At 42.1% G+C, this 24583-nt stretch overlaps 1 protein-coding gene across 5 annotated transcripts in view; it reads right to left on the reverse strand.

Annotated features, from left to right (window-relative positions):
* Nucleotides 1-24583, reverse strand: part of RYR3 (ryanodine receptor 3) — a 631292-nt gene that overhangs the window by 90436 nt on the left and 516273 nt on the right. For all 5 annotated transcript variants that reach the window (XM_056134221.1, XM_056134222.1, XM_056134220.1 and 2 more), the window contains 13 exons: nucleotides 23033-23122; nucleotides 21755-21901; nucleotides 21449-21511; nucleotides 19621-19696; nucleotides 19372-19495; nucleotides 15580-15695; nucleotides 14777-14844; nucleotides 13591-13712; nucleotides 10016-10065; nucleotides 9544-9604; nucleotides 7538-7776; nucleotides 4966-5047; nucleotides 30-160 (listed from right to left, as the gene is read on the reverse strand). In XM_056134221.1, the coding sequence (XP_055990196.1) occupies nucleotides 30-160; nucleotides 4966-5047; nucleotides 7538-7776; nucleotides 9544-9604; nucleotides 10016-10065; nucleotides 13591-13712; nucleotides 14777-14844; nucleotides 15580-15695; nucleotides 19372-19495; nucleotides 19621-19696; nucleotides 21449-21511; nucleotides 21755-21901; nucleotides 23033-23122 (1369 nt within the window). The remainder of the gene's footprint in view (nucleotides 1-29; nucleotides 161-4965; nucleotides 5048-7537; nucleotides 7777-9543; nucleotides 9605-10015; nucleotides 10066-13590; nucleotides 13713-14776; nucleotides 14845-15579; nucleotides 15696-19371; nucleotides 19496-19620; nucleotides 19697-21448; nucleotides 21512-21754; nucleotides 21902-23032; nucleotides 23123-24583) is intronic.

Below are 24583 nucleotides of genomic sequence, written 5' to 3' on the forward strand. Positions count from 1 at the left end.
CATGGTGACCTCTGTGGGAAGATACTTACTAGATCTCTCCCTGGGGGTCTTGGTGTTGAAGACAGAGAGAGGATTATAGCGGTTAAGGGTGGGCTCCAGGAATGCCACTGGAATAGCTGCTACCAGTGAGGCCAGACATTCTCCAAGGGCAGGGCGTTGCCTGCAAACGAAAGAGTCCATTTAGAAGTGGCATTACCTGTGTTGGCTGCATACACTGTGGACAAGGTCCTCTTCCTAGAATCCCATTGATGACATTAATCTCTTTCCTGTTTTATTATTGAGGGCATCACTGGACACCCCTGGGCTTAGCAAGGTTGTATGTGCTTATTCCTTCCCAATATTTATTTGGATAAAAAAAATGGTCTAGTATTTTCTTACTCTTTGCAACCAAATTCTTAACTGGCTGAAGTGGAAATTTTTCATGGGTTAGCATTATTCTTGCCCAGCCATAATATTTGAAAGCTAGTTCTACTGGTATCCAAATTGAATTTTATCCTTCTTTTTTGTTCTCAAGGGCTGGAATGATAGCACATTCCTTGCACGCGGCTGACCCGGGTTCGATTCTTCTGTCCCTCTCAGAGAGCCCAGCAAGCTACCGAGAGTATCCTGCCCTCACAGCAAAGCCTGGCAAGCTCTCCGTGATGTATTCAGTATACCAAAAACAGTAACAACAAGTCTCACAATGGAGACATTACTGGTGCTCACTCGAGCAAATCGATGAAAAACAGGACAAAAGTGCTCCAGTTCTCAAAATGCTTTCAGATTATTGATGTACTTTCTCTGTGTTTAGTCTCTGCTATGGATAGAGTATTTAGGAACAGTATAGTAGGAATAGCAGATAATAGGCCAAAAGCACATTATATGTACTTTATATACATATTGCTTTATATACTGGAAAAACCTCTGACATCTATCATTTCTCTCCGTTCTTTTCACAAAAATTTCAGTGCTTATTATGTATTGAGTTCTGGGTTTTAGGTCTTTCTGTGAAACAGAAATCAAAACAAAAATTCTTGGGACTCTTAACTTAGACTTTGAGTTCTCCAACAGAGGGAACATGTGAGTGCTTGCAGGGTGTCCAATTTCAAGGTTAATTGATTGGAACCAGTGAATGGCCAAAGTAGAGGCAGGACTGAAATACTGCTTTCTTTTCTAAATCTGGGCTTAGCCATGGACTTGTACTATCAAACCCAGTAGGTCCTTTCTGCTAATGTGACAATCGAGTGACAGTGCTGGTGTCAAGGCCCCTGAATGGGGGATGACATCTTTAGCTCGCTGATGAATGAGATCTCTTTTTTTTTCACCCACTGATACCTTTTCTCTGCCATGGACTGGCATTCAGTCATAGGCAGACTACACACCTGTCCTGTCAATTATACATGTATGTCAGTTTCCAACAGAAGGAAAAACTGTCTTCAAATAAACCAAGAAAGTGAGTCCTCTGTCAGGCTAGGACTCAAAGACAATATTTGTGGAAAAAAAAACATAGTTGGTCTATAATTATGAATTGGATGGGCTTACAATGTTCAAAGCCTATAATGTTTGCTTTGCAATGTCACAAATGAATACAATGAACACAAAATAAAATATAAGCTGCCTCCTGCAAACAGAGAGTCTCCCTGTCATGCCATTGTTTCTTGGCTAATAATAGACTTTGTCTTTACATTGCAGATTTGGCTGTCAAAATGTCTCTAGTATAGATATTCTTCAGTGTAGAGCAGCAACCATTGGACAAAGCAAGACCACTTGTGGGAATGCTGTCACAGGCTCCACTCAGAGGCTAGATCTGGGGTGAAAGGAGAGCGAGTACAGCTGGGAAGAATGCACAGCTGTTTTTGGGCAGCTTTACAAAACTGCTTTACTTTGGAGCAGACCCCAGGGCATACCTCCCCTTACCCCCTCGCTGTCCCCCCCTTTCCCCTGCTTTCTAGGCTTCACCACTATTTCCTCCTCAGGTCTCCCTTATTTGCTAAGGTCAGTGGGGGTGGGAAGGTATTATAATATTAGAAGAGTGGATTCATTTTCACTTCTGATCTGAATGACAAACACCCTAGTGATGGCTAGGACAACAGGACAGGTGCACCTCCACCAGGAGGAGCTTCCCCGTGGTTGGTTTTGCTTGGTCAATGGCCAAGGAGGCGAAATGCTATATTTCCTTCCTCCAGCCTTGTCTTTGGAGGAAGAGGAGGAGGTGAAAGTTAAACTGTGTACTGGGAAGAGATGCAAATAGGAGATCAGTGATGAAAAGAACCCTGGGTAAAAACCACAGAGGACAGTGTTAAGAAGAGGTGAGGACTGGGGTGCGGAAGGGGCACCTTTAATCTAGTAACTACAGCTACTCTAGTAACTATGACTGGCCACTTTATTTTATTTTTAAATTAAAATATTTTTAATTGATTGAGGTTCCTTGATTTATAGCACTGTTATTGGTGTTTTCCCATGCACATAATTCCAACACTACAATTCATCACCTGTAACAACCAGCCATTTAAAAATCTCATCAGCATGAGGTTAATCAGAGATATCATATGTGTGGTTGACTTTGATTTGATCTCTGGTGCCATATATGGTAACTTGAGCATTGCCAGGAGTGGTCCCTGAGCACAGAGTCAGGAACAACTTCTGGGCTCTACTTGGCGAGGCCCAAATGGCCCCCAAAATAAATAGGATAAAAAGGGGACAGGGAATAGGTGTTCAAATTTTGCTGCTCTAAGTGGGGAACTCACTTAAATGATACATGAAAATATATGGATGATGGAATAAAGAAATTTATGGCCTTTTTTGCTTTATAGACCAGGTATAAATATGAATATGTTTAGAACATATCTGGAATGGCACATGTGGAATAGTTATAATACTTCCTTTGGGAATTGGATTCACATGTGTGTGGTAGTGGCAGGTGTGGAGAGGCAAGAGAGGTCTGGGTTGAGGAAAACAGATTTTACATATCTCTGTGCTTTTTTTTTCTAAAGAAAATATATCTTACTTTCATAATAGAATATAAAGTGAATACATAAAAGTCAATAATAGCAACATCATCACAACTGTGGGATTTCCAATTTCTAATTCCTTAGTTGTTTAACCATGAGAGAGTCAATGGGCAGTCCTGGCCCAGGAAATTCTACCACTGACTCCTAACATGGGTTGTGAAAGAAGGGTGCCAACATTCACAGAATAGTGGAGGGCATATAAGCAATAAAATGAATGAATGTATGAATAAAGTATGAAATGTCTTGAAGAGCAGTCTTTTTTTCTGGCCTGACATTTCAGGGTTGACCTTTGACTTTTTTCCCAAGAGAATAATGCATAATCTTTTCAAAAAGTTGTGAAAAGACACACACAAATAAATGTATGCACATACATAGAAATGGAGAGATTTAGATATTGAGAAAATATTCTCAAGTGCTTAATGGAAGAAACGAAGGAGAGATAACTTCTAAATTGCACTCAGTGTTAGGTGAAAAAAATGTTAATTCTCTTATTAGCTTGGTACAAAACACTAAAACTTATCTTTCTAGTCTTTCTAGTTTCTATTCTTGAATGACAAAATTATTCACATTTAATGTAAAACAATGAAGAAAGTTACAAATTCTTGGATTGTCACACTGCACTGTAAAGTGACTGGTTGGCCAAGAATTGCTGGGAGAAGCTGGGCACCTAACTATTGCTTTGGAGTCCCCCAAACCCCACTTCCCAACAGGAGTTGTGATTATGAAGATAGACATTTATTAAATGCTTTTTGGTTAACAGTATGGACTTCTGATTTATTAGTTCTTTGGTTCTTTTTTTTTTCTTTTGCTTTTTGGGTCACACTCCGTGATGCACAGGGGTTCCTCCTGGCTTTGCACTCAGGAATTACTCCTGGCAGTGCTCAGGGGAACATATGAAATGCTGGGAATCGAACCCAGGTTGGCCTCATTCAAGGCAAATGTCCTACCCACTGTACTATCACTCCAGTCCAAGTTCTTTGGTTCTTGAAGGAACCAAAATATGTTTTTCTTTATTGAGAAATTGCAATGAGAAAATATGGAAGGTTTAATGTGAAATAAGACTTTATCCTTGGTTTCTATGATAAAGGCATTATGCCTTAAGAAACATAATGAGTAAGAGACACCAAGGAGATGTGCAGATTAAGTAATTTTCAACATAGATAAAATTTCTTCTATAATCCTAATTTGAAAGTGTGGAGTTAGGGTGAGGGGTGGGGGGGTAGGAGAAGAGAGTTGGCGAGAAATGTTTTCCAAGGATAAGACTGAGCAAATTCAGAGCTTGATAATATTCTATTTATCCTTCTGATCTTCGTGTGGATTTAAACACAACAACACAACAACAAAGCATTTGAGGTTCAAAAGCAGGAGGTTCACCAAAGGCTTCCATCACTCCAGGCAGATTAGAAAGCAAAGCTGGAACTCCAGTACCTCTCACAAACCAGCTTGCTTAGATTTAATGTTACTGAATAGCATTTCAGCTGCCTGAGTGTGCACCTGTTTAAAACCCTAGCTAATCTGACAGCCGAGAGTGGTTAAGGTGCAGGACTGTATTGCACAGAAGCTCATTAAACACTAAAACAACTGTTTTGCATTCCCTCAGCTTGTTGGCAAGTTTTAACCACAGGATCCCTGGAAGCAATTGGGAAACTGTGCTTATGAAGAAATAGACATACCTTTGGCATTTTTTTGTGAGTTAGGGATTTCACTATTTTATGATTTAGTTTGGTGCTATTACCCTTCCTGTCATGCACATCTGCCAGTCAACTCCACAGAAGTAAAAAATCTCAACAGCCTCATTACACTTCTTAATATGCCATAAACACTTCATAACCCTGGCTCAAAATCACTATCCCTTTTCAGTGAGCATTTTGAGTTTTCTGGATTGAAGAGATGTTATTAAGTGTTTAAAGACTGCAAGCAGCATTTCTTCCTGAGCACCAGCATAGCATGTACAACCCTTTTGTTAACTAATTACCTTTCAACATAGATGTTCTTTCCTGTCCCAAGGGAGTACAGACTTCCCAGTATATGGTAGCATGAAATCTGCACGTCGCCCACTGAAAAGAATAAGAGATGTCATTCCTGAACCTTGGTCTCAGCTTTCTGCCACCCACACCCAGAGTTCATGCAGCACTAGGAGAAAGAAGAGTTGGCATCACCCAAGAGTCAAAATTCTCTCTTTTTCACATGAAGCCCTTTTCTTCTCAGATGACAGCTGAGCAGGGAAGACCAAATTGGACAAGAAATCACCCAGAGAATCTTCTGTGTTTCACTGTAGGACATTTTGTATGGATCCTACTGCTTCTCAGGGAAAGGAATGTGGGAGTAAAAAGCTTTACATAAAGTTTTTTTTTTAATTTTTGGAGAGGCTAGTCAAATTTTATCCTTCCCATGAAAGGGAGGATACAAGAAATTTTACTCTAGCTCATTTCCTTGTAAGAAATGTGTTTACAGAGTAAAATTCCTGTGTTTTCAGAGTCAGAGCAAAATCCCTTGTGTCTGCTTGTGAGTTCACCAAGTATGGGGTGCCCAATGTGTGTGTCAGTGGCTGAGAGCCACCTCCCCCTCCTCCACAGGCCCCACACAGCAGAGGAACAAAGAGACAGAGGACTTATGGATAGATGGTAAAAATGGTTCATTTAGTGCAGAGATGCTAGCATACTTATAGAACATCTGAAGGGGGTTGAGGTATAGGACTGCACATAGGTGTGATTGATCATTTACAGAGGTAACATGTTTTGGCGGAGGCAATTCTCTTTTGGGGATTAACTCAATGAGATGCTCTGACTCCCAAGGACATCTATATTGCTTTTCTCTTTCCTTTATTGTACATATTAAACAATTAAGCTTAATTCTTATTAATACTTAAAGTTATCTAGAAAAACACAGTAAGAGATATAGGTTCCAAAACTTAGTTCTCTGAACTCTGAAAGCAAGCAAGGCTTTTACTGGAAATCCCAGACTAAGTCCTCAGGCCATTTCAGCTTGTCCTTCCCCATGGGGGTCCTGTCATCAAGGTCCTGTCATCCTGTGTGTGTGTGTTTTTCTTTTTTTTTCTTTCCTTTTTTTTGCTTTTTGGGTCACATCTGGTGATTCTCAGAGGTTTCTCCTGGCTCTGCACTCAAGAATTACTCCTGGCAGTGCTCAGGGGACCATATGGGATGCTGGGAATTGAACCCAGATTGCAAGGCAAATGTCCTACCTGCTGTGCTATTGCTCCAGCCCCCAAGACCATGTTTTATGCTTTCTACATTGTCCCATTTTGATGTGAGGATAGCTTTGGCTCTCACCCCATGTTTATTCCAGTCCTATGGTGGGAACTCTCTTTGTGGGTGTTAGGAACTATGACAATTGAAGCCTGAGTCAAGTAATTAATATGGATGGCCAGAAGTAGATATAATTTAGAGTCAATCAACTCCCAAATATTAGGAGCAGCATTAATGGTCTTTCTGTATTTAAGCAAAGAACATTGCTCTATAGCAAAATATAAAAAGGCTATAGGAGAAAAGCAGGTAATTCACTACAAATACAAAGTCCAGAGTTACCAGAAAGTTTTTGGCTTATAAATAAGCAAGATGGACTTGGGAAATTGTGACTATGAGAGGTAAAACACAAAGGAAAGGTTAAAGATGAACTCATGGGATTAAGGGTACTCACAATAGCACTGTAAACTTCTCTGGTGGGAGGGGGGAGAAAAAGGGGCAATTAACTGATGAAACCTAAAACATTTAGGGTTAATATCCTGAGTTCTCTGACTCAAGTTTTCCAAAAGCTGATTCAGTTGCATATGAGAAGGGGCAAGCTCCAAGCATGATCTTAAAGATTTTTGTCTATAGCCTACATGCCTCATAAATGCCTGGAATTCCTCTTAAAAGCTGGAACTCATCTATGGTAAAAATAATTTTTATTTTTTCAACAGGAGGTGCATTGTCCCCATGTCATGAAATCCCAACAACTCTTATTATTCCCCTGTACTGCATGAATTTTTTGGTTGTTCTGGTATATGAAACAACCAGCCTTAGCTATCAAGTGGGTAAATTAAGTGCAATCATGTGCCAACATGTTAAGTGTGAAACTCTAAGTTTGGTGGCAGAATATTTGCACAAGGATCTGTACCTACGAAATGCAAACGGAAATAAACTCAGGTCTTCTGAAAACTCAGATAATGAAACCATAGCATCTTCCCCTTGCTCCTGATATCCAATGAATAAATTAGGTATTCTTCACAGGAAAATTGATGCCTGAAAAACCCTGGGAGCTAAACTCTATTTCCTGCTGGATTACTCAGATAACCTTTGCAAAGTTAGTGGGAGCACAATGGCCCAGGGTGAAGGAGCAAGTGGAAAATTCTTGTCTAAAATAAAAGTGGGAAAAAGATGAAATATTACATGCTCAAACTAAGGGATTTTTTCCTTCGTGAAAAGTCTGGTACTTCATTTTTAAATTCATAAACTCCTTCTGCTCTGTCAAGGTCATCCTATGTTAATGAACCACCTACTTCCTCTCTGCATCTCCACAAATCCCTGACAAACAGCAGAGTGACTCACAGAGCAAATCCACCCCGAACTGATGCTGGGCCACGTGTTCGAAGATTGAGGTGAGGATGGGGAGCAGAGCCACTGTGGTATAGTTGATATTCTGAGAAACACCTTTAATCTGTGTTCTGGAATGGGTAAACTTTCCCAGCTTCAGGTTTTCCAAAGTCTTCTCTAAGTCTTCGGCAGCATTTTCAAAAAAGGCTCGCAAGCCAGCTTTCACCAGCTCGGAGCCTGACTTCATAACAGTCCTGTAAGCAAATATTGTTTACAATCTGAACCAGTGGCCAATTCTCAAGCAAATCACCTCTCTACCTGATCCCTAGTACAGACTGTTGACCAGGTGTTGCCTCGATTGACATTTGTTATTCAAGTAACTGGAGGGCACTGTCAGGAAAAACTGAGAGTGCTGCTGGCATCCAGAGTCACATTCCCGAAGGGGGTGAGCACCAGACTGGGTGTTCTGTGTGAGGGAATTGGAACCAGCAGAGCAGAGGCTGATCAAAGAATGAGAATCAAACTGACAAGGATATCCTGCTGTTTATAGAATGCACTACTGACTTTCATCTTCTGCAAAGATTTAATTTAAAAGAGGGAGAGGTACACTTTGGTTGCACATTACCAAGGGGTCATTTTTATAAGGATTAGCAAGAAATACTCATCTCCTCTAATGCAGACCTTATTAGAAGATACAAAATGGTCAACTGAGGTTTTGGTTTGAGTTTTCTTACAGGGATTGGAGAAAGGGAAGGAAGAGGGACAATCAGACCCCCCCCCCCATCCTTCCTACATATTCCCTTTGGGAATGGAGATTAGCTCTGAGTATCAGAGGCCTCCCCTGAACCTAGTTTCTAAAACAGCCTTGGAACAAAGCCAACCAATCAGCTCATATTTTCCATATTTCTACATCTTATTCACAGGATTATGACAGATTTGCTACAGGAACAGATGTTTTTGATCCATAGCATTTTCTTGATCATCATCCAACCACTTGAAGTCAAAGAAACAAAAACAAGGAAATCAGCTGTGGGGCTGGCTCCTATCATGGAAGTATTCCCGAATGGTCCTCCTAACTTGGTGACCATTCTGTTGTTTACTATTCTTTTATTTTAGTTGTCCTGATTCACAATACTGTTCACGATAGGATTTTGTGTCTGAAAGTCCAGACCCTATACCCTCCACCAGAGTGATCACTTCCTCCCACCATTGCTTCAGGGCTTGTGACTTTCTGGAACCTTCCTGAATTTGGATAGGCTTTTTTTGTCTGGCCACTTGCAAGGTGGCTGCCTCTCCACTGGGTTTTGTGAGGTGTGCCTGGCTCCCAGAGCTGGTTAGAGCCACACTTAATGGGTATTTTAAAGAAAGCCCAGACAACTCTTCTTTTACCTCATCAAAAAACATTTATGTTTCTATGGAAAGAGGGAGATAGAGAGGGAGAGAGGGAGGGAGAGAGAGAGAGAGAGAGAGAGAGAGAGAGAGATATCCCCCCCCCCCCACCTCCCATGTTCTCATCTAAACCTAAGGCCAATGGCCCAAACCTATCTGCACCTTTGTTCTTTTTTTCAGTCACGCCTCCCAGCATTACCTTCATCAGTCATTGTAAATTCAGAGACTTGGGCAGGGGAGAGAGGTGGGGAGTAGGGGGAGAAATTGGGTTGGGTTCCTTTTTTCCCCATGAAGTGGCATTTCTATTTGTATAGATAATGAGGAACAAACTGGTACTATGTCACATTGTATACTTTAGCTACTGAGAGATGAACTTCTCAGCAAGAAAAGACAAGAACTAATCAAATGCTCCAGTCTTAAGTATTCAGTAGTTACTGTGACAGGGGTTCTCCATCATGTGGGCTGAGAAATGCAGAGCATCGTGGTTCAAGGTAGATTCATCTTATACCTGTCTCCCTCCTCTCCCCAGCTCTTCTAAGCAGCAATATGTCTTCTCTTTTTACAGTAATAAGTGAGAACAGAAGTCAGATAGGGAGTCTTGAGAAACTATGGAAATGACTGGGTCAACTCACCGTGTGTCAAGCGTCTGAGCTAAGATATGCAGACAGCTCACCATTGTAGTAGAATCGCTCCCTAGAATAAAAATAACACCAGTGATTGCCCAAGCCAGTCAGCATCCCTTTCACATACAGTCTTCTCGATATGTACAAGCTACAGTCTGGGCAGAACTAACCAACCTCTAACAACACAGAGCATGGTCAGGCCTGTGTTCAGGGACAATGCGTTGATCTCTGCCCTCACACATTCATGTTATGAATGTTGTAAGAGGGAGAGCTGAACTCAGTCACTGGTGTGGAAAATTGGTGCTGTTAGAGGGATAGGGACATTATTTATCATACTCAGGTCAGTTTTCTATGGTAAATTTAGGTGACCCCCTAATCCCAAGGCTCAGCTTGTTTGCAAGACTCACACATAAAGGCAAAACACAAGTTCAGGTAGTTACGAAGAGAAGTGCAGCTTTTAATAATACTTCTGTTCACTTACCAAAGAGGGAAATCCTGTGTCTAACAAGAGCAGCGAGTTTGCAGAACAGGCTGAAGCAGAAAAGAATGCAAATCGAAAAAGCACAAAGATTCAAGGACTAATTCTATGCAACACCTCCCCACCGCCCCCAGCCCCAACAGTAAAGCAGAGCATAGAATGCCATTCTGTGAAGATATACTGCACATCTCTCAGACACCTCTAAATTACACAAAGAAAATGTGTGGTTCTTTCTGTCTTTGTTGGAGAAGCGTGCTTGAAAGTTCTATCACAGGCAGCACCAATCTTACAGCAAACAATTCCTCTGCAACACTGACATTATTTTGCGAGACCCAGTTACTGTAAATTCTCCTTTACCATTTAGGTACAATGTGCTGAAATGTTCGTTTGTATGACATTATGAAATAAGAAGGATTCTGGAGAGAAGTGTGACTTTTCCGCTGTTTTAAAGAATTGCAATTTTTTTTTCAGCCTTCACTGGAGGTGTTAGGTTTTAGCTGGCAGGTGAGACCGGAAGTGAGTCAACAGTCCAGGTGTTGGACTCGATATGTACAAGCAGAAACACATCTGGGCTTGATTGTGTTACTGATACAGCTGTGTCCATGGAAGCTAAGAAAGCCCACCTGGTATGCAACTGTGTTTTTTGACCCTTCCTTTGTGCTTTTCTCCAGATTTTCACTCTGGAACTCCTTGCTGGTGTATATTTCTTATTATTTGACTTTTTCCAGAGTCTGGAAGAGGGCTCTGAGCAGTTAAAGTCCAAATGTTATTACTGAACATTGGTTGCTCGACCCTGCCAGAGGGGTGCTATGCCCTCATTCTACACTGCTATGTTTTTGGAGTGAGAGTTCTGTTCTCAAAATTCTGGCAGTACTTCACACTGGCAGGGATAAAGAAGAGCTTAGCAAAGTTTTACAAGGCACATAAAGAGGGAAAGCTGAGTTCAAAGCCTGGTACAGGTGTTGAAATAGAGGCACAGCCTTCCTAGTCTCCCCTTTAGGCTCACTGTTCATCCCCTGGGCTCTGGGCCCCTCAGAAGACTGACTTCTTTCGAAGGACAGATCAAGTGGAGAAGAAATACAACTTGCGTCTTGGTAGAAATGACACTGTGATCACCTTCAATGCTTTTCAATTAATGCCCTAAATCTTTCCAAATTGGCTACTGAAATTCACAGCCAAATACCCCAGGGTTAGTGATTTAATTTGCAGTAGCAAGAGCTGGGAGCCCCTGGCAGGGAGCTTATGGAAATTTATACTCATTTGGCAGACATTTGGCAGCCATTTTGAGATAAAACCTGGACTTTTTTTTTTTTTTTAAATCCCCTCTCCCATCATGTTTTTCTTTTTCTTCCAGAGAGATGTAGCTGATGAAAAATCAGGCAGGAAAAAGAATTCTACACTTTGCCATGACTTGTCCGGCTGTCATGATGAAGTCACTTAACCACTCTCAGCATCAGTATTCTCATCTGGGAAGTAGGTTTTTCTTAGAGTTTAGAATTTCGGGCTTGAAAAATTGGTGTATTTCTGATGAGATAGCACCAAAGAGACACAAGTTCACTATAAATACAAACTAATGATTTTCTCACTAAAGCTGAAGTCTGAGATGTCTGTTCCCAACCCTGGTCTATTCCCATTGTGTCACAGGTGCCCACCCAGAGGTGTTCGTGAGTCTTACGTCCAAGGCTACAGGCTAAGCTTTCCTGGAACCCTCTGTCCCGTAGGAAGCCCAAGACCTGTTTTTGTTTGTTTTGTGGGGTGGGGGGCTGAGGGGTGGAGGGAGGGTGCATACCTGGCAGTGTTTAGAACTTACTCCTTGCTATATACTAAGTATCACTTTTGTACGGCTCAGGGAACTATGTGGGATGCTGAAGTTAAGACCCAGATTGGCCCTGTGCAAGGTAAATTCCCCTGACTGCTGTCCTCTCTCTCCAACCTCAAGGAGCCCAGGATGTAAAAGGAAGCTTCCTATTAGACCACAGTTAGGTGGGAACAATCCAGACACCTCCCTTGTATCTCAGAATCAGGGTGAGATTTCATGGTGGGTGCCTAGGATACCTGGGGGAAGGCCATCAGAGGCAAAACTGGTGGTGTGAGGGTGAAGGAGGTGAACAAGAGGAGCCTGGAAATGTGGACAGTGTAGGGCTGTTGCTTCTGTGGGACGGCAGCGAGCACGCTGATGCATCTGAAAGTGATTTGCAAGGCTGATCAGCTCCAGGTTGTTGTATTTCAGCCATGACAAATGGTGCCTAGCTGAACAAATGTTACATTTCCATGAATTAATAATCGTGGGGGGGGGGGGGGGGAACAGATGAAGAAAACAGACACACCTGCCCTCTGTTGGATTGTCAGAATATCTCACTTCTTTGACTGCTGGCAAAACACATGGTGTGAACTGAAAATATTTAGGAAGTCGCTGGTCTGTCATGGCTCCTACTTGCAACTTATTTGGAGAGCACAGCACAGACCCCTCTCCTCTTAACACTTGTACTGATGTAAGTGCAATACAGAGAGAATGGCCTTCAGTGTGAATGGAAAGATCCAATCTTTCATTCTTGCTCTAACTTGCCTCCTTGGTCCTTTAGGCAGTGGAGGGAACCTGCCCTAAGCTCTGCAGCCTGGAGATCATGTTTTGCAGGCTCCTTTTAGAACTAAAAGCACTGTGGTATGTAAAGACAGTGATGGGTCATTCTTCTCCACAGGGGAAATAACTTTTGCATATGAAAAACTGGGCTCATTGTTTAGCTATGTTAGTCTGGTGATAGCTAAATCCCAAGGTTGAATATTCTCCTAAAGAGGTTGATACTAAGTGATTCCACCCTTACAAAGTAGATGTATACTATTTACAATAAATGCCAGGGAAAGAGATGAAGAAAAAAAATGAATGCTTGGGAAAAGGTTGCTTTCATTATAGTCCTTAAGTTTCTGACATTCAAAGGCTTAACTATTCCTTGTCATTCATAAATTAAACATGAGAATAACCTGAGGCCTGGGGGGCTCCATATCTTAGTCTGATCAGGAGGCAGCCTTTTTGTTTTGATCTCTGTGGAGCTATACACATGGTAAGTCTAGTGGGAGGAGAAGGGAGGCTGGTGCTTTTGATGACCATATTTTTTCCTGAGATTTGAAATTGATTTGTTGCTCTAGATTTTAAATCTCAGCTCAGCAAAAGCAGGATTTGCAAGATCTGTTTTTTAAAAACACAATAGGAAAAATTTAAAAAGCCTTATATGAATGGAATTGAAAGTAGTGTTAATCCGTTTCCTCTTAACATCATCTGTTTATTACCAGGTTTCAGGATTACCTTCACCCTTTTCTACATGTTATTTTAGGAGTGTGACTGATCTGACTTTAAATTTTTCTTAGGCCCTACTGATATCCCCCTCCCGACAGTTCTCTTAATACCAAAATAACATGAAGATAAGTATGGACACACTCACTTTCAAAACAATAATGAAAAGCAAAACCTCCGAGCTAGCAATCGTCAGGCAACAAGTCATTTCTTCAAAAGATTCACTTTTTAATCTGCTAATTTTACATAAATTACACCCACGCCATGACCTTTTCCTTGGTACACTCACCTGGCCACCATTTCCTTCTCCTTATGGGAGGCATACCCACTGCTGCTCAGGGGCTTCAGAGGGGATGACAGGAAGTAGAGGCGGTGATTGGTGAAGTACTGGTCAACTAGAGGGAGGAGAACCTGGAAAACCCAGCAGAAGTACATTTTCAGGAAGCTAGCCAAAGCTCTTCCTTCATTTCCTTTGAAAAAGCTTTTGCTCAATAAGTAACAAATTTCTGCACAATGGTCTTGGGAAACTACTCCCAGAGGTGAACACTTTTTGCTCTTCTTGACTGTAAACCAGAGATGGTGGGAGTAAGGGACAGGAAGAGGGCCTGAAGACACACTCAGATGCGTCCCTGGGTCAGCGTTTTTAGGGAAGACCCAAGGGGCTCCTGTGCTTTTATGGGCTGCTTCAACATGGTGGCCTCCAGACTCTGTTGTGGGGCTGCTAGGTCTAGGAGCCTGTTCTATTGCTCACTGCCCAGAACATGGCTACCAGACCCCACGTATCTATTTTCTTCTTAAGAGGTTGTCTGGTAGACTGATCACCAGCACACAAACTCCATTCTCCCTTACTCTTCAAAGGAGAATCCCCTTTCCCCCTCCCCCCAACCAATAGTTCAGCTGGGCCTGGGGAACTTACCCAGTTTTCCTTACAGTGAGATGAGGCAAAATCATAAGAAAACTCACAGAAAAAGCTCACATGGGATAAAATGTTACAAATACCGCAGGCTGCCCTCCTCTCCTTTCCCACTGTTTTCTACAGAAGTGCAGGAGAGACTGTCTGGATCCCAAGGACACTTCAGGAGGTGGTAGACCAACTAGAGGATGAGCCTGGGTCCCAGAGGGATGGTCACCTTCCCCATCTACTCAGATCATCCACTATTTTTAACGTTGCTTTAGAAATATCATCCATCTCATTAGCTCCATCAGACTTTTGTTTTTGGGCCACATCTGGTGATACTCCTGTGTTACTCCTGGCTCTGCACTCAGGAATCACTTCTGGTGGTGCTCAGGAGACTATATGGGATGATGGAGATCAAGCCCAGGTTAGCTGTGTGCAAAGCAATGACCTCACTTGCTGTACTATATCTTAAGTCCCTTGACAGCTTTTTTTGAACACCTTAACCTGTACACTAACTCATTCTAAGGAAAGAATCCTAAGGGAAAAAAGTTGCTGAAGTTCATCAGAGAAGACTTACTTTGGCAAAGAATTTGATCTCCTGGTCATGGGGAGACTTTTCAGTTTTCCCACTGCTGACAATGGCTTCTACAGAGACACAAGTAACACAAAGTTCACCAGGAATTAAAATTTACCCCCCACCCCCCCAAGTAGGCAGCATTTTAGAAAAAAGTAAATTTTCTTTTTGGGACCACATCCTGCAGTGCTCAGGGACTACCCCTGGCTCTGTGCTCGGGGGCCATATGCAGTATCAGGAATCATATCCAGGTTGGCTGCATGCAAAGCAGGTAACATAATGCTTGTTTTATCTCTCTGGCTCCAAACCAGAGTAGCATTTCTAAAAACCATTTGATTTTCATCTTGTATTTTACAAAGCACTTTAGTATTGTGCTGGTAGGTTTTTTTTTTCCTTGTCAATTCTCTAAGCTGTTGTACTACCCGTTTTTCTACTTTATCAATAAGAAAAAGCAGCCTCAGAACTGTCTTACGCACACAGTCACAAAGAAAAATAAATCCTGGGTATGGGGTGGTGAAAAGATAAGGTGAGTTAGATTTAAAAAATGACAAAAGGTTCAGTAAACCTGATAGGGAAAATAAAGATGAGATGGATTTATTTTAAGTGCATGAAAAACAATCTTGGGTCAGGTTTTACCAATCCCCTAAAAGAAAAAAAAATGAAAAGCTCACCCAATATTTAAATGAATCACAAAGAGCTACAGTACAAAAGGATTACTCTTTTTTTAAGGGATATCAAGTGTTTTTTTGGTTTTGCGAACTATTAAGAGAAACATTATTTTTGTGATGCCACACAATGATGCTTACCTAAATGAGCAATAAACTCCTGAGCAGAGTCAACGTATTTTAGGATCTTCTTCAAAAATTTATAGGCAAATCTCTTTTCCATAGAAGAAGCATCCAGCTCCAAATCCTTCATTCCTCTAGGTTGAAAAGGGGTGGATAAGAAATAACAGACAAAACAATGGGGCCTTGGAGCTCCAGCAATCCTGCCCACACTGACTTGATTTTGCAAAGGTGAACGGTTTTTCTGCAACAGTGGCTAGACAATCACTTGACTGTTTTCCCCTATACTTGGAACCTGACTCTGGGTATATACTGACACTGGTAGTATGCACTTGAAAAAGAATTTTCAGAAACTTTTCATCATTCAAGCACTCATTCAACCAATACTGATGTGGGGGAATAAGTAGAGAAACTAATAGAAATTCCTGTTCTCATGAAACGTAGATGTTAACTGTAAATTGATCTGAACAACATGTAAAACAACTCTGTGGAATGTTGCAAGTTAGTAAGTCGTATGAAGAAAAGAAACATGGAAGTAGGAGGGAAGGGTCCAAGAGTGCCTTACTGGGGATGAACTGGGGCTCTCCTAGTGCTCAGGGAAGAAGACAGTAGAGTTTGAGGGAGATGAGAAGGGGAGTCATGTAACAACTGGAGAAAATGTCTTCTAGGTTTGAAGTGGACAATGGTGTAAAGGCCCTGAGACAGGAAAGCCTACACTGAGTTGATGGTACATGGTAGAGGCCAGAGTGGATGGAATGACAGTGAACAGGCAGGCAAAGGGGTGAATCATTTAAGATCCTGTGGGGGCAATCTTATATTTGCTTTTGCTTTGATGTGGGAAACAACTGAGGGTTTTTTTTTTTTTTACATTTTGGGTCACACCCAGTGATGCTCTGGGGTTATTCCTGGCTCTGCACTCAGGAATTACTCCTGGCGGTACTTGGGGGACCATATGGGATGCTGGGGATCGAACCCAGGTCGGCCGCGTGCAAGGCAAACACCCTACCCTCTGTGCTATCGCTCCAGCCGGCAACTGAGTTTTTAATAGAAAAAAAATGACAATTTTGGTGGGCGGGGGGGGGGGGGGGAGCAGAGTGTGCATAGGACAGAAAAGAGACCAGTATGGCAATGATATTGGAAATGATCATGCTGGATAAGAACTAAGTACTGAAAGCAGGTAAAGGAAAATACATAACCTTTTAGTATCTGTATTGCAAACCACAATGCCCAAAAGGAGGGAGGGAGAGAGGGAGATGGGAAGGGAGGAAGGGAGGGAGGGAGGGACGGATAGAGGGAGAGGGAGAGGCAGAGGGAGAGTGCCTGCCATAGAGGCAGGCTGAGGAGAGGAGGGAGGACATAGAGGGTGGTGGGGTGGGAGGGAAACTGGGGACACTGATGCTGGGAAATGTATACTGGTGGACGGATGGGTATTGGAATACTGTATGACTGAAACCGAGTTGTGAATAGCTTTGTAATGGTCTATCTCATGGTGATTCAATAAAAGCATTTAAAAAATGACATAATGACTTATCCCTGTATTACTGTAGTTGCTACATTTAAAATGGACTGGGGTGGGCATTGTGGAAGTGGGGAGCCTGGGTAGGGGGATATTTCATTAAAGATGGCAGGAAGTGGTCAGATACTGGGAATCTTTATTTTTTTAATCTATAATTATTTAAAAATTTATTTTATTTTTATAAAGTTGTTCACATTTAATATTCCAACACCAATCCCACCTTCTACCACCATTACACCTTCCCACCACAATCTTTTTTTTTTTTTTTTTGCTTTTTGGGTCACACCCGGCAATGCACAGGGGTTACTCCTGGCTCATGCACTGAGGAATTACTCCTGGTGGTGCTCAGGTGACCATATGGGATGCTGGGAATCGAACCCGGGTCGGCCATGTGCAAGGCAAATGCCTTACCTGCTGCCACCACAATATTTCTAATGTTCCCACCCTGACTCCCAAAGCCTGCCCTAAAGCAGGACTTAAATAATTTATTTTGCATTGTGTGGGATGACATTGCTTTGTCCTTTCTCCCTTGCCACAAGGAGTTTAGGTTCGGTGAGTCACACCCATCACAGTGCTCCTGAGTCACTCCCATTACTTTGTTTACCTGTAACCATGTCTCTATGCACTCTTCCCAACCAGTTAATCAGCTTTTCCCCTAATCAGAACCTGTCAATTTGTAAGGTCACATCCTTCTAGGACACTGAACTTGTATTGTAAGCTAATATTGCCCTTCTCCTCTCCTTATGTCTTTTGAATAGTTTAATGCAATGTCCTTTTTGTATAGATACAGGAAGACAGTTAATATGCTTTGTAATTTAGGATTCAATTGACTTTGAATATTATTCATTCCTGGGCATCTGCTTTCTCAACTTAAGCCTCAGTTGCCCTCACTTCTAGCGCCCCCAAAAGCAGGGTTCCGACGAGGGACAGGATGGAACCAGGGCAAGTGTTAAGCTATGTGCTACCCTGGCGTAGAGATGGGCCAGGCCAAAGCGCCATGATTCTTAACTATAAGTTAGGAGTTTGATCATAGACAAATGCCGTCATGATCCAAAAGTAATGACAAAACTAGGACCCTGTAGGGATAGGAAAGACTAATTGGCCTGAGTACTGTAGTCTGAGATTGAGATGGCCTTAGGAGAGCTATTCTATAAGCTTAAAGTATTTCTTACTGTGTCCATACAAAATGATTTATATTATGTATGCTTATATGTTTGTTGGACAAGGAGAGGAGAAACACACCCAGGGGATTCCGTTCTAGGGTGGGTTGATCTGCTAAACGAGAATCTGTCCTAGAAGCAGCTTTCTGGTGTGTCCTGACTAGTTTGGATGAGGCTGAACATTTTTTCCCTTCAAACTGCCTTCAGTAAATAATTTTAGTATATTGTAAGAGGCAGTTTTCCTTTTTTCACAGAAACCTGGTGATCTTTGACATGCAGATCTCAGGTGCTAGCCAGGCCTGAACTTTGGGATGTAGATTCCAGGTTTTAGCAGACTAGTCTTTGGGATGTAAATCCAAGTTCTTGTAGCCCAAGAAAGGTTTCAGTCTTGGTTTTGTATCTTCTTTCAGGAGGCCAAATGAAACAGCCTGGCATGGAGTCTGAAGGCATGTCTATGATGTATCCTTATATACTTGCTTTAAAGTTGCATAACTGCTCCCAGGGTGTTCCAGGGGCTCTGTGGTGTTGGGGATTAAACCCTTGGCTCCCACATACAAAGCATGTGCTCCTGACCTTTAAGCCACCTCCCTGGCTCTTTTAAAAAATGTTTTGAGGCTGTCTTGTATTATGAACTCAATTTATAACTTCAATTGGTCAAATACATAGAGGAAAAGTATAAGATTTGTAAATGACTATGCACAAATGTTTTAAATAGAAAACAAATATGTAAGATACATGTATATAATATGACATAATTTTCATTGTTTTAAGAGACAGACATTAGGGCCAGAGAGAAAATATAGCTAGTAGGGCACTTGTCTTTCATGTGGTCAAACCAGGTTTGATCCCTATTATTACATATCACCCTTGAACCCCATTAGGAGTGACCCGTGAGCACAGAGGCCAGAAGTAATCTTTGAGCACTGCCAGGTATGGCCTCCAAAAAAAATTACTAAGGACAACCAGTTTGGCTGGAGTCAGAAAAGAGGGCTTCTGGTTCCAAAATTAAAATGATCCTTCAAAAGACTATTACTCTGAAATATTTTGGAGGCAGTTGATAAAAATGCCTGGAGAGATGAGATCACAAGCCCCCCCCCCCAACCCCCTAACCTCACCTGGATGGTGACAATGACTCACCTAGAAACTGTGATGCCATTCACCTGGAGGAATTTGAATAGGTCCTGTGCCTTCTCTCGATCTCTGAACTTTTCCTTGGCTGTCAAGGTGTCATAGGGCACTAAAAGAGGGTGACTTCCACCACCTGGAGTCAACAAAGTGAGAGATGATGGAGTATTTGGCAATTTGTAGTTCTATCGAAACAGCTGTGTGTCATGCCTGTCCCTCCCCGCTCTCCACCACTGAGCTCACCTTCTCCAGGGGACTCACCTTTGCTCTCCAGCTCCAATTTCTTCTTCTTGGCCCAGATATTATGGTAGTTCTCGGCCACGACTTCCACCATGCCCTGTGGCCCACCAAAGAGAGGAGAGGCCGAGAAAAATCAAGCAAAAAAATGGGGTCCTATCTGCTTGGCTGTTTTAGGGATCCCTGGGAATAGCACTGACAAGGATAATGGTGCATGGGGGAGCATCTTCCCTGATAAGTTAGCTTGTGCTTATGCATCTCATTAGTTTGACATTTTTCCATACTCACAGAAAACATTTTCAAATTCTGCCCTTCCTTTGTAACCTATTCTCTTGGAAGTAGGATGCATTTAGGACAAACATATTTTCATTCAAAACTGCATTCTGGCAGCAATTCTGAGCCATAGAGGTATAGGTATGACTGAGATAGTGGTTCAAAATTGGGGGGGGGGGGTCCAAGAGTCTCTAGGCACACCAAGAGCCTTTAGCTTAAACTACTACTAAAAATAACAACATCCTGGAGAAAAACACTGAAAGTAAGATTTCTCAAATAGAATTCATCCACATAAGGCTGATAAACCACTGGCTTGGAATGAAGGGTAGACTTTGGAAAGGAACTTTCCCAAAGGCTAAAGAGGGCTGGTCTGAGGGATATGCCAGCAAAATAAAGAATGGGGCCAGCAGGAGGGCTGCCTGTGTGACATTTAGAGTTGAGTAGCCCTGAGTCAGCAGGTGTAACTTCACAAGGAACTTGAATTAGTCCACTACTGATAACCCAAGGGCTATTTTACAAATTCTCTTCTAGGTGCTACAGTTAAATAAGTTACCCACTACATGTAGCTGTCACCAGTTCTGTTTGGGGTAATTCTTCTTCTTTTGAGTCATCACCTATTAGTACATCCCTGGAAATAATGCTAAGTCTCACCTTCTTGGATGTCTGGTTCAATCTGCTGAGATTTTTCCTGTGACTCCTGCCTGATCAGTTTTGTTATGTATTTTTTTAATAGGGCTGGAGCGATAGCCCAGCAGGTAGGGCATTCGCCTTCCACGCAGCCAACATGGCCGACCCGAGTTTGATTCCTCCGCCCCTCTCAGAGAGCCCAGCAAGCTACCCAGAGTATTCCTCCTGCACGGCAAATCCTGGCAAGCTATCCGTGACATATTCAATATGCCAAACCCAGTAACAAGTCTTACAATATTACTGGGCCTGCTCAAGCAAATCGATGAACAACGGGAGGACCGTAACCATGATTTTTTAAAATAATTCTGTAAAATTATAGTTTATGTAGCATGCCTACAATAGTGTTAATGTTTGTGGGTTATGTATTTATATAAATTACATATAAAATTTATGTATAGTTACTCTTCCTCACCACCACCAAAGTACCCAAGGCCCCCATCACTGTCCCTATGTTACTTCCAGTTCACCTCTTCCTCCCCTGCCACACTGCTTGGTAATCTGAGTTTTGTAATCTAGGCCAAGGCTTTGTCATTGTTCAATACTGTCTATTGTTTTGTTTTTCTGTAGACAAAAAAAAGTGAGATAATCCAGTATTTTCTTTCTCTCTCTGGCTTTTCCAACCCCCCACCCCTGTTTAACATGATACCCTCCAGTTCCATCCATGGTCCAGTGAACTGCAAGTCTTTATCTTTTCTTATAACTGCATAGTAACCTATTGTGGATATATACCACAACTTCTTTATCCATTCAATTCTTGTTGGACAATTTGGATTGCTTTCCTATTTTAATGGCTTTGCATTCTAGAAATTCTGGACTTTCCTCCCCGACTCCCTTTTAAAAAACCCTTTGGAGGTCAATATTGTTCTGAGATTCTGATAGTATTAGTACTGACCTGGAGCTCTCTGGATAACACAACATTGGAAAGGTCCAGGGGAACAGGGCTATAGCTGTTGCCCTAGAAAAACAAAGGTAGAATCACTGGGTTGCAACTGTTTTCCTTATTTTTATCAACACAATAGTTGCAACTATTTTCCTTATTCTTATTCTTATTTCAGGCGCCAAAACTGTGTACAAACAATCTCCAGTGTTTACTGTTGGTGGTCCTCTTCTTTCTGATACAACCATTGTGAAGGAGATTTTCCAGGTTCTTCTTGGGGTCTGCTGGCTCGATATGGGCATCTGGCTATGATAGTCATACCTGGCTAGCCTGGGACATGCTTCGAAGCTTCTCATTTTCCCGCTGTTGAACCAAGGCTTCTCCTTCTTTAGTTCTTTCGACAGTCCACCCCACAGCCAACATGGTTTTCAGGGACTCTCTGGCTGGCCAGCGGTAGATTTCCTTTTCCTGGGGAAGAACATTTGAGAAGAATTTACAGAGTATGCTCCAGCTTTTCAATCAAACTGTCTGTGAAGGGACTGGAGAGATAGCACAGCGGGTAGGACGTTTGCCTTGCACACGGCTGACCCGGGTTCGATTCCCAGCATCCCATATGGTCCCCTGAGCACTGCCAGGAGTAACTCCTGAGTGCAGAGCCAGGAGTAACCCCTGTGCATCGCCAGGTGTGACCCAAAAACTCAAAAAGCAAAAAAAAACCTGTCTGTGAAAGGGGACCCTAAAGTAGGAGGGGTGTTAATTGGCTGCAGTCTCCTCTCAGTAGTCAAATTACCCTTTGTAGCATGTGAGCCAAGAACAAAGCTATCCTTTCACCTCATTTTTAAGTACAAGATTCCACAGTTTCCTGTCCATAGTGGGAATATACTAGACATTAGCCATAGTTTGTGGATAATGAGGAGCAGACTTATCATGAGGAGAGTGATTTATTATGTTTTACCAGATGTTTAAGATGGGACATTGTCAAAACGTATCTGCACAAAATGATCGACTGAGCTGTGTAAAGAGGATTTTTAGGTATTAAGCGATACAAACAGGCAACAAGCATATAGAGATACACAGGTCAGCCTTTGTTACATGTGTGATGCTAAGCCTGAAACTTACAAGGAACTCTTACCAACAGCAAGGAATTCAAATAGAAAGGGAACCAAATTTCTTTATAAAAAACAGAATTTCAAGAGACAGAGCCCATATTTCCCTGGGGATTCTCTCTATTCCCTTTATCCTCTATGCCTGGAGATTAGTTTTACCTAAATTGTATCCAGCAATTTATAGCCCCAACACAACTCTTTAACCAAAGCACTTCCTAGTTGAGTTGCAAATGAAACATTCTCTGGCCCAGCCTCTGCATGCTGACTTCTCATTCAAGTGGAGTTTCAGAGCGAAAGAATACGACAGAATGGAAGACAGGGATCTTGGAAACTTGTGTGGAGCCAGCTTTGGAGAGGGGTTCCTAAAAGAGCTTAGGAATAGTTGTAAGGCTCTTGAGAGAGCTGTGCCCTAAATGTCTCTGACCATCTGATACACCCTTTAGGAAGGAAAATGAGTAGGGCCACCTGATGATGCCAGATTCCCAGTTCTCACCTTCTCTGTTAATGTCTTGAAAGGTCTTATCAGGGGATGGGTCCTCACATTTTCATCCAGGGAAATTCCATATTTCCATCCGTTCTGACTCTGTAGAAAGAGTTTCAGTTCACATCTCTTTGGCATCCAAATAACTTCCCTCTGTCACCCAAGTCTCAGCTTCTTTTTTTCTTAGTACAAATGAGATAATGGGATTTGACAGAGCCCAGAAATACCCACTTAGAAATGTCTAATTGATCCCCTAAGTTGGCTAAATCCTCTGCCCTCTGAATCTTGAACTCTGGTCTGTCTTCTTTCCTGTTTCACTGCTGTCCTTTCCATTTACCTGCTTATGCTTTAGGCCAACTTAAAGCTGAAGGATGTCACGAAAGAACCTGGCACAAGATTTTTAGTTCAATGTGCCGTATACACAGGCAAGAAGAAAGGTCAAGGCTGAGGCATGTGAAGATGGACATATTGCCATCCACAGAGAGGCTGATTTGGTTTGCACCCTTTACTGCCAACCCCATACATTTACAGTTATGCATGTCTACTATTGTTATAAAGGTTTAGGAATTTCAAGTCATTTGACAAGTATTGATTGAACAACTTCTATAATAGGTGTCACTGGCTCAGGTACCATAGCTAGAAATAAGTGTTCTTGATTTCCATAACCTCATGGCCCAAAGATAACTGGCTTCTTTTTCTCAATCTCATCTCTGCCTATTAGTTAGTCTATTTCATATATATAAGCACAATGTTTATGTTTCTCTTCCCTATTAAGAGAAAATTTTCCACTGGCAGTGTCTAAACAAGATAATTGATCCATAAATGGACTAATCTCAAATTAACAAATAACTGGATATCTCCAACCCAAATATCAGTCATTATTTCCAAACCTCCTTAAAATCTACTTGACCACAGCAGCCTTTCCTATACCTCAAAGCTGCCACCATGCCTCTGGCACGACCCTACCACCTCAGGACTGAGTTCCATGGAGAACCCATTCTGCTGAAAACTTCAGGTATATATATCTTTAAGGCGGAAACTCTAGGCCTTCTCAGAGTCAGGATGGGTGATGTCCCCCCAATCCCCATCTCTCCATTTTTGTGGAAAATCCTGCAGTCACACCCATGTCCCACCACCACCATTGCAATGTAAGTTCATCTACTGACCTTGTTCCAGAGACTCATAAATAAATGTCTAAAGATATCAACTAGCCACAAAAATTTCTCAGACACCCATTCTTAGGTGAGACCTCCAGGATGATTTCAGAGGGGAATGGGCCAGCTGCCACCCAAATAAAGTCCTTGCAGTCCTCTCACACCCCAAAGTTATTGCCGTACCTTTAGCTGAACTACCTAGTCAAATATTCTGGATTTTATGGAGTGATATCTCCAAACTCTATGATGCTGACATCCCAGTAGTAGCACATCATATTGGGTGAGATATAATTTTAACTTAACAATCATCCTATAATTCACTAGTATTTGAAGCTATAAACACAGAAAACTAATACTTAACTCCCTATACAAACCACACTCTAATCTTAGCACAGAACCTTACCCTAAT

The sequence above is a fragment of the Sorex fumeus genome, unplaced genomic scaffold (assembly GCF_029834395.1).
Source record: "Sorex fumeus unplaced genomic scaffold, SorFum_2.1 ptg000098l, whole genome shotgun sequence".
NCBI lineage: Eukaryota > Metazoa > Chordata > Mammalia > Eulipotyphla > Soricidae > Sorex > Sorex fumeus.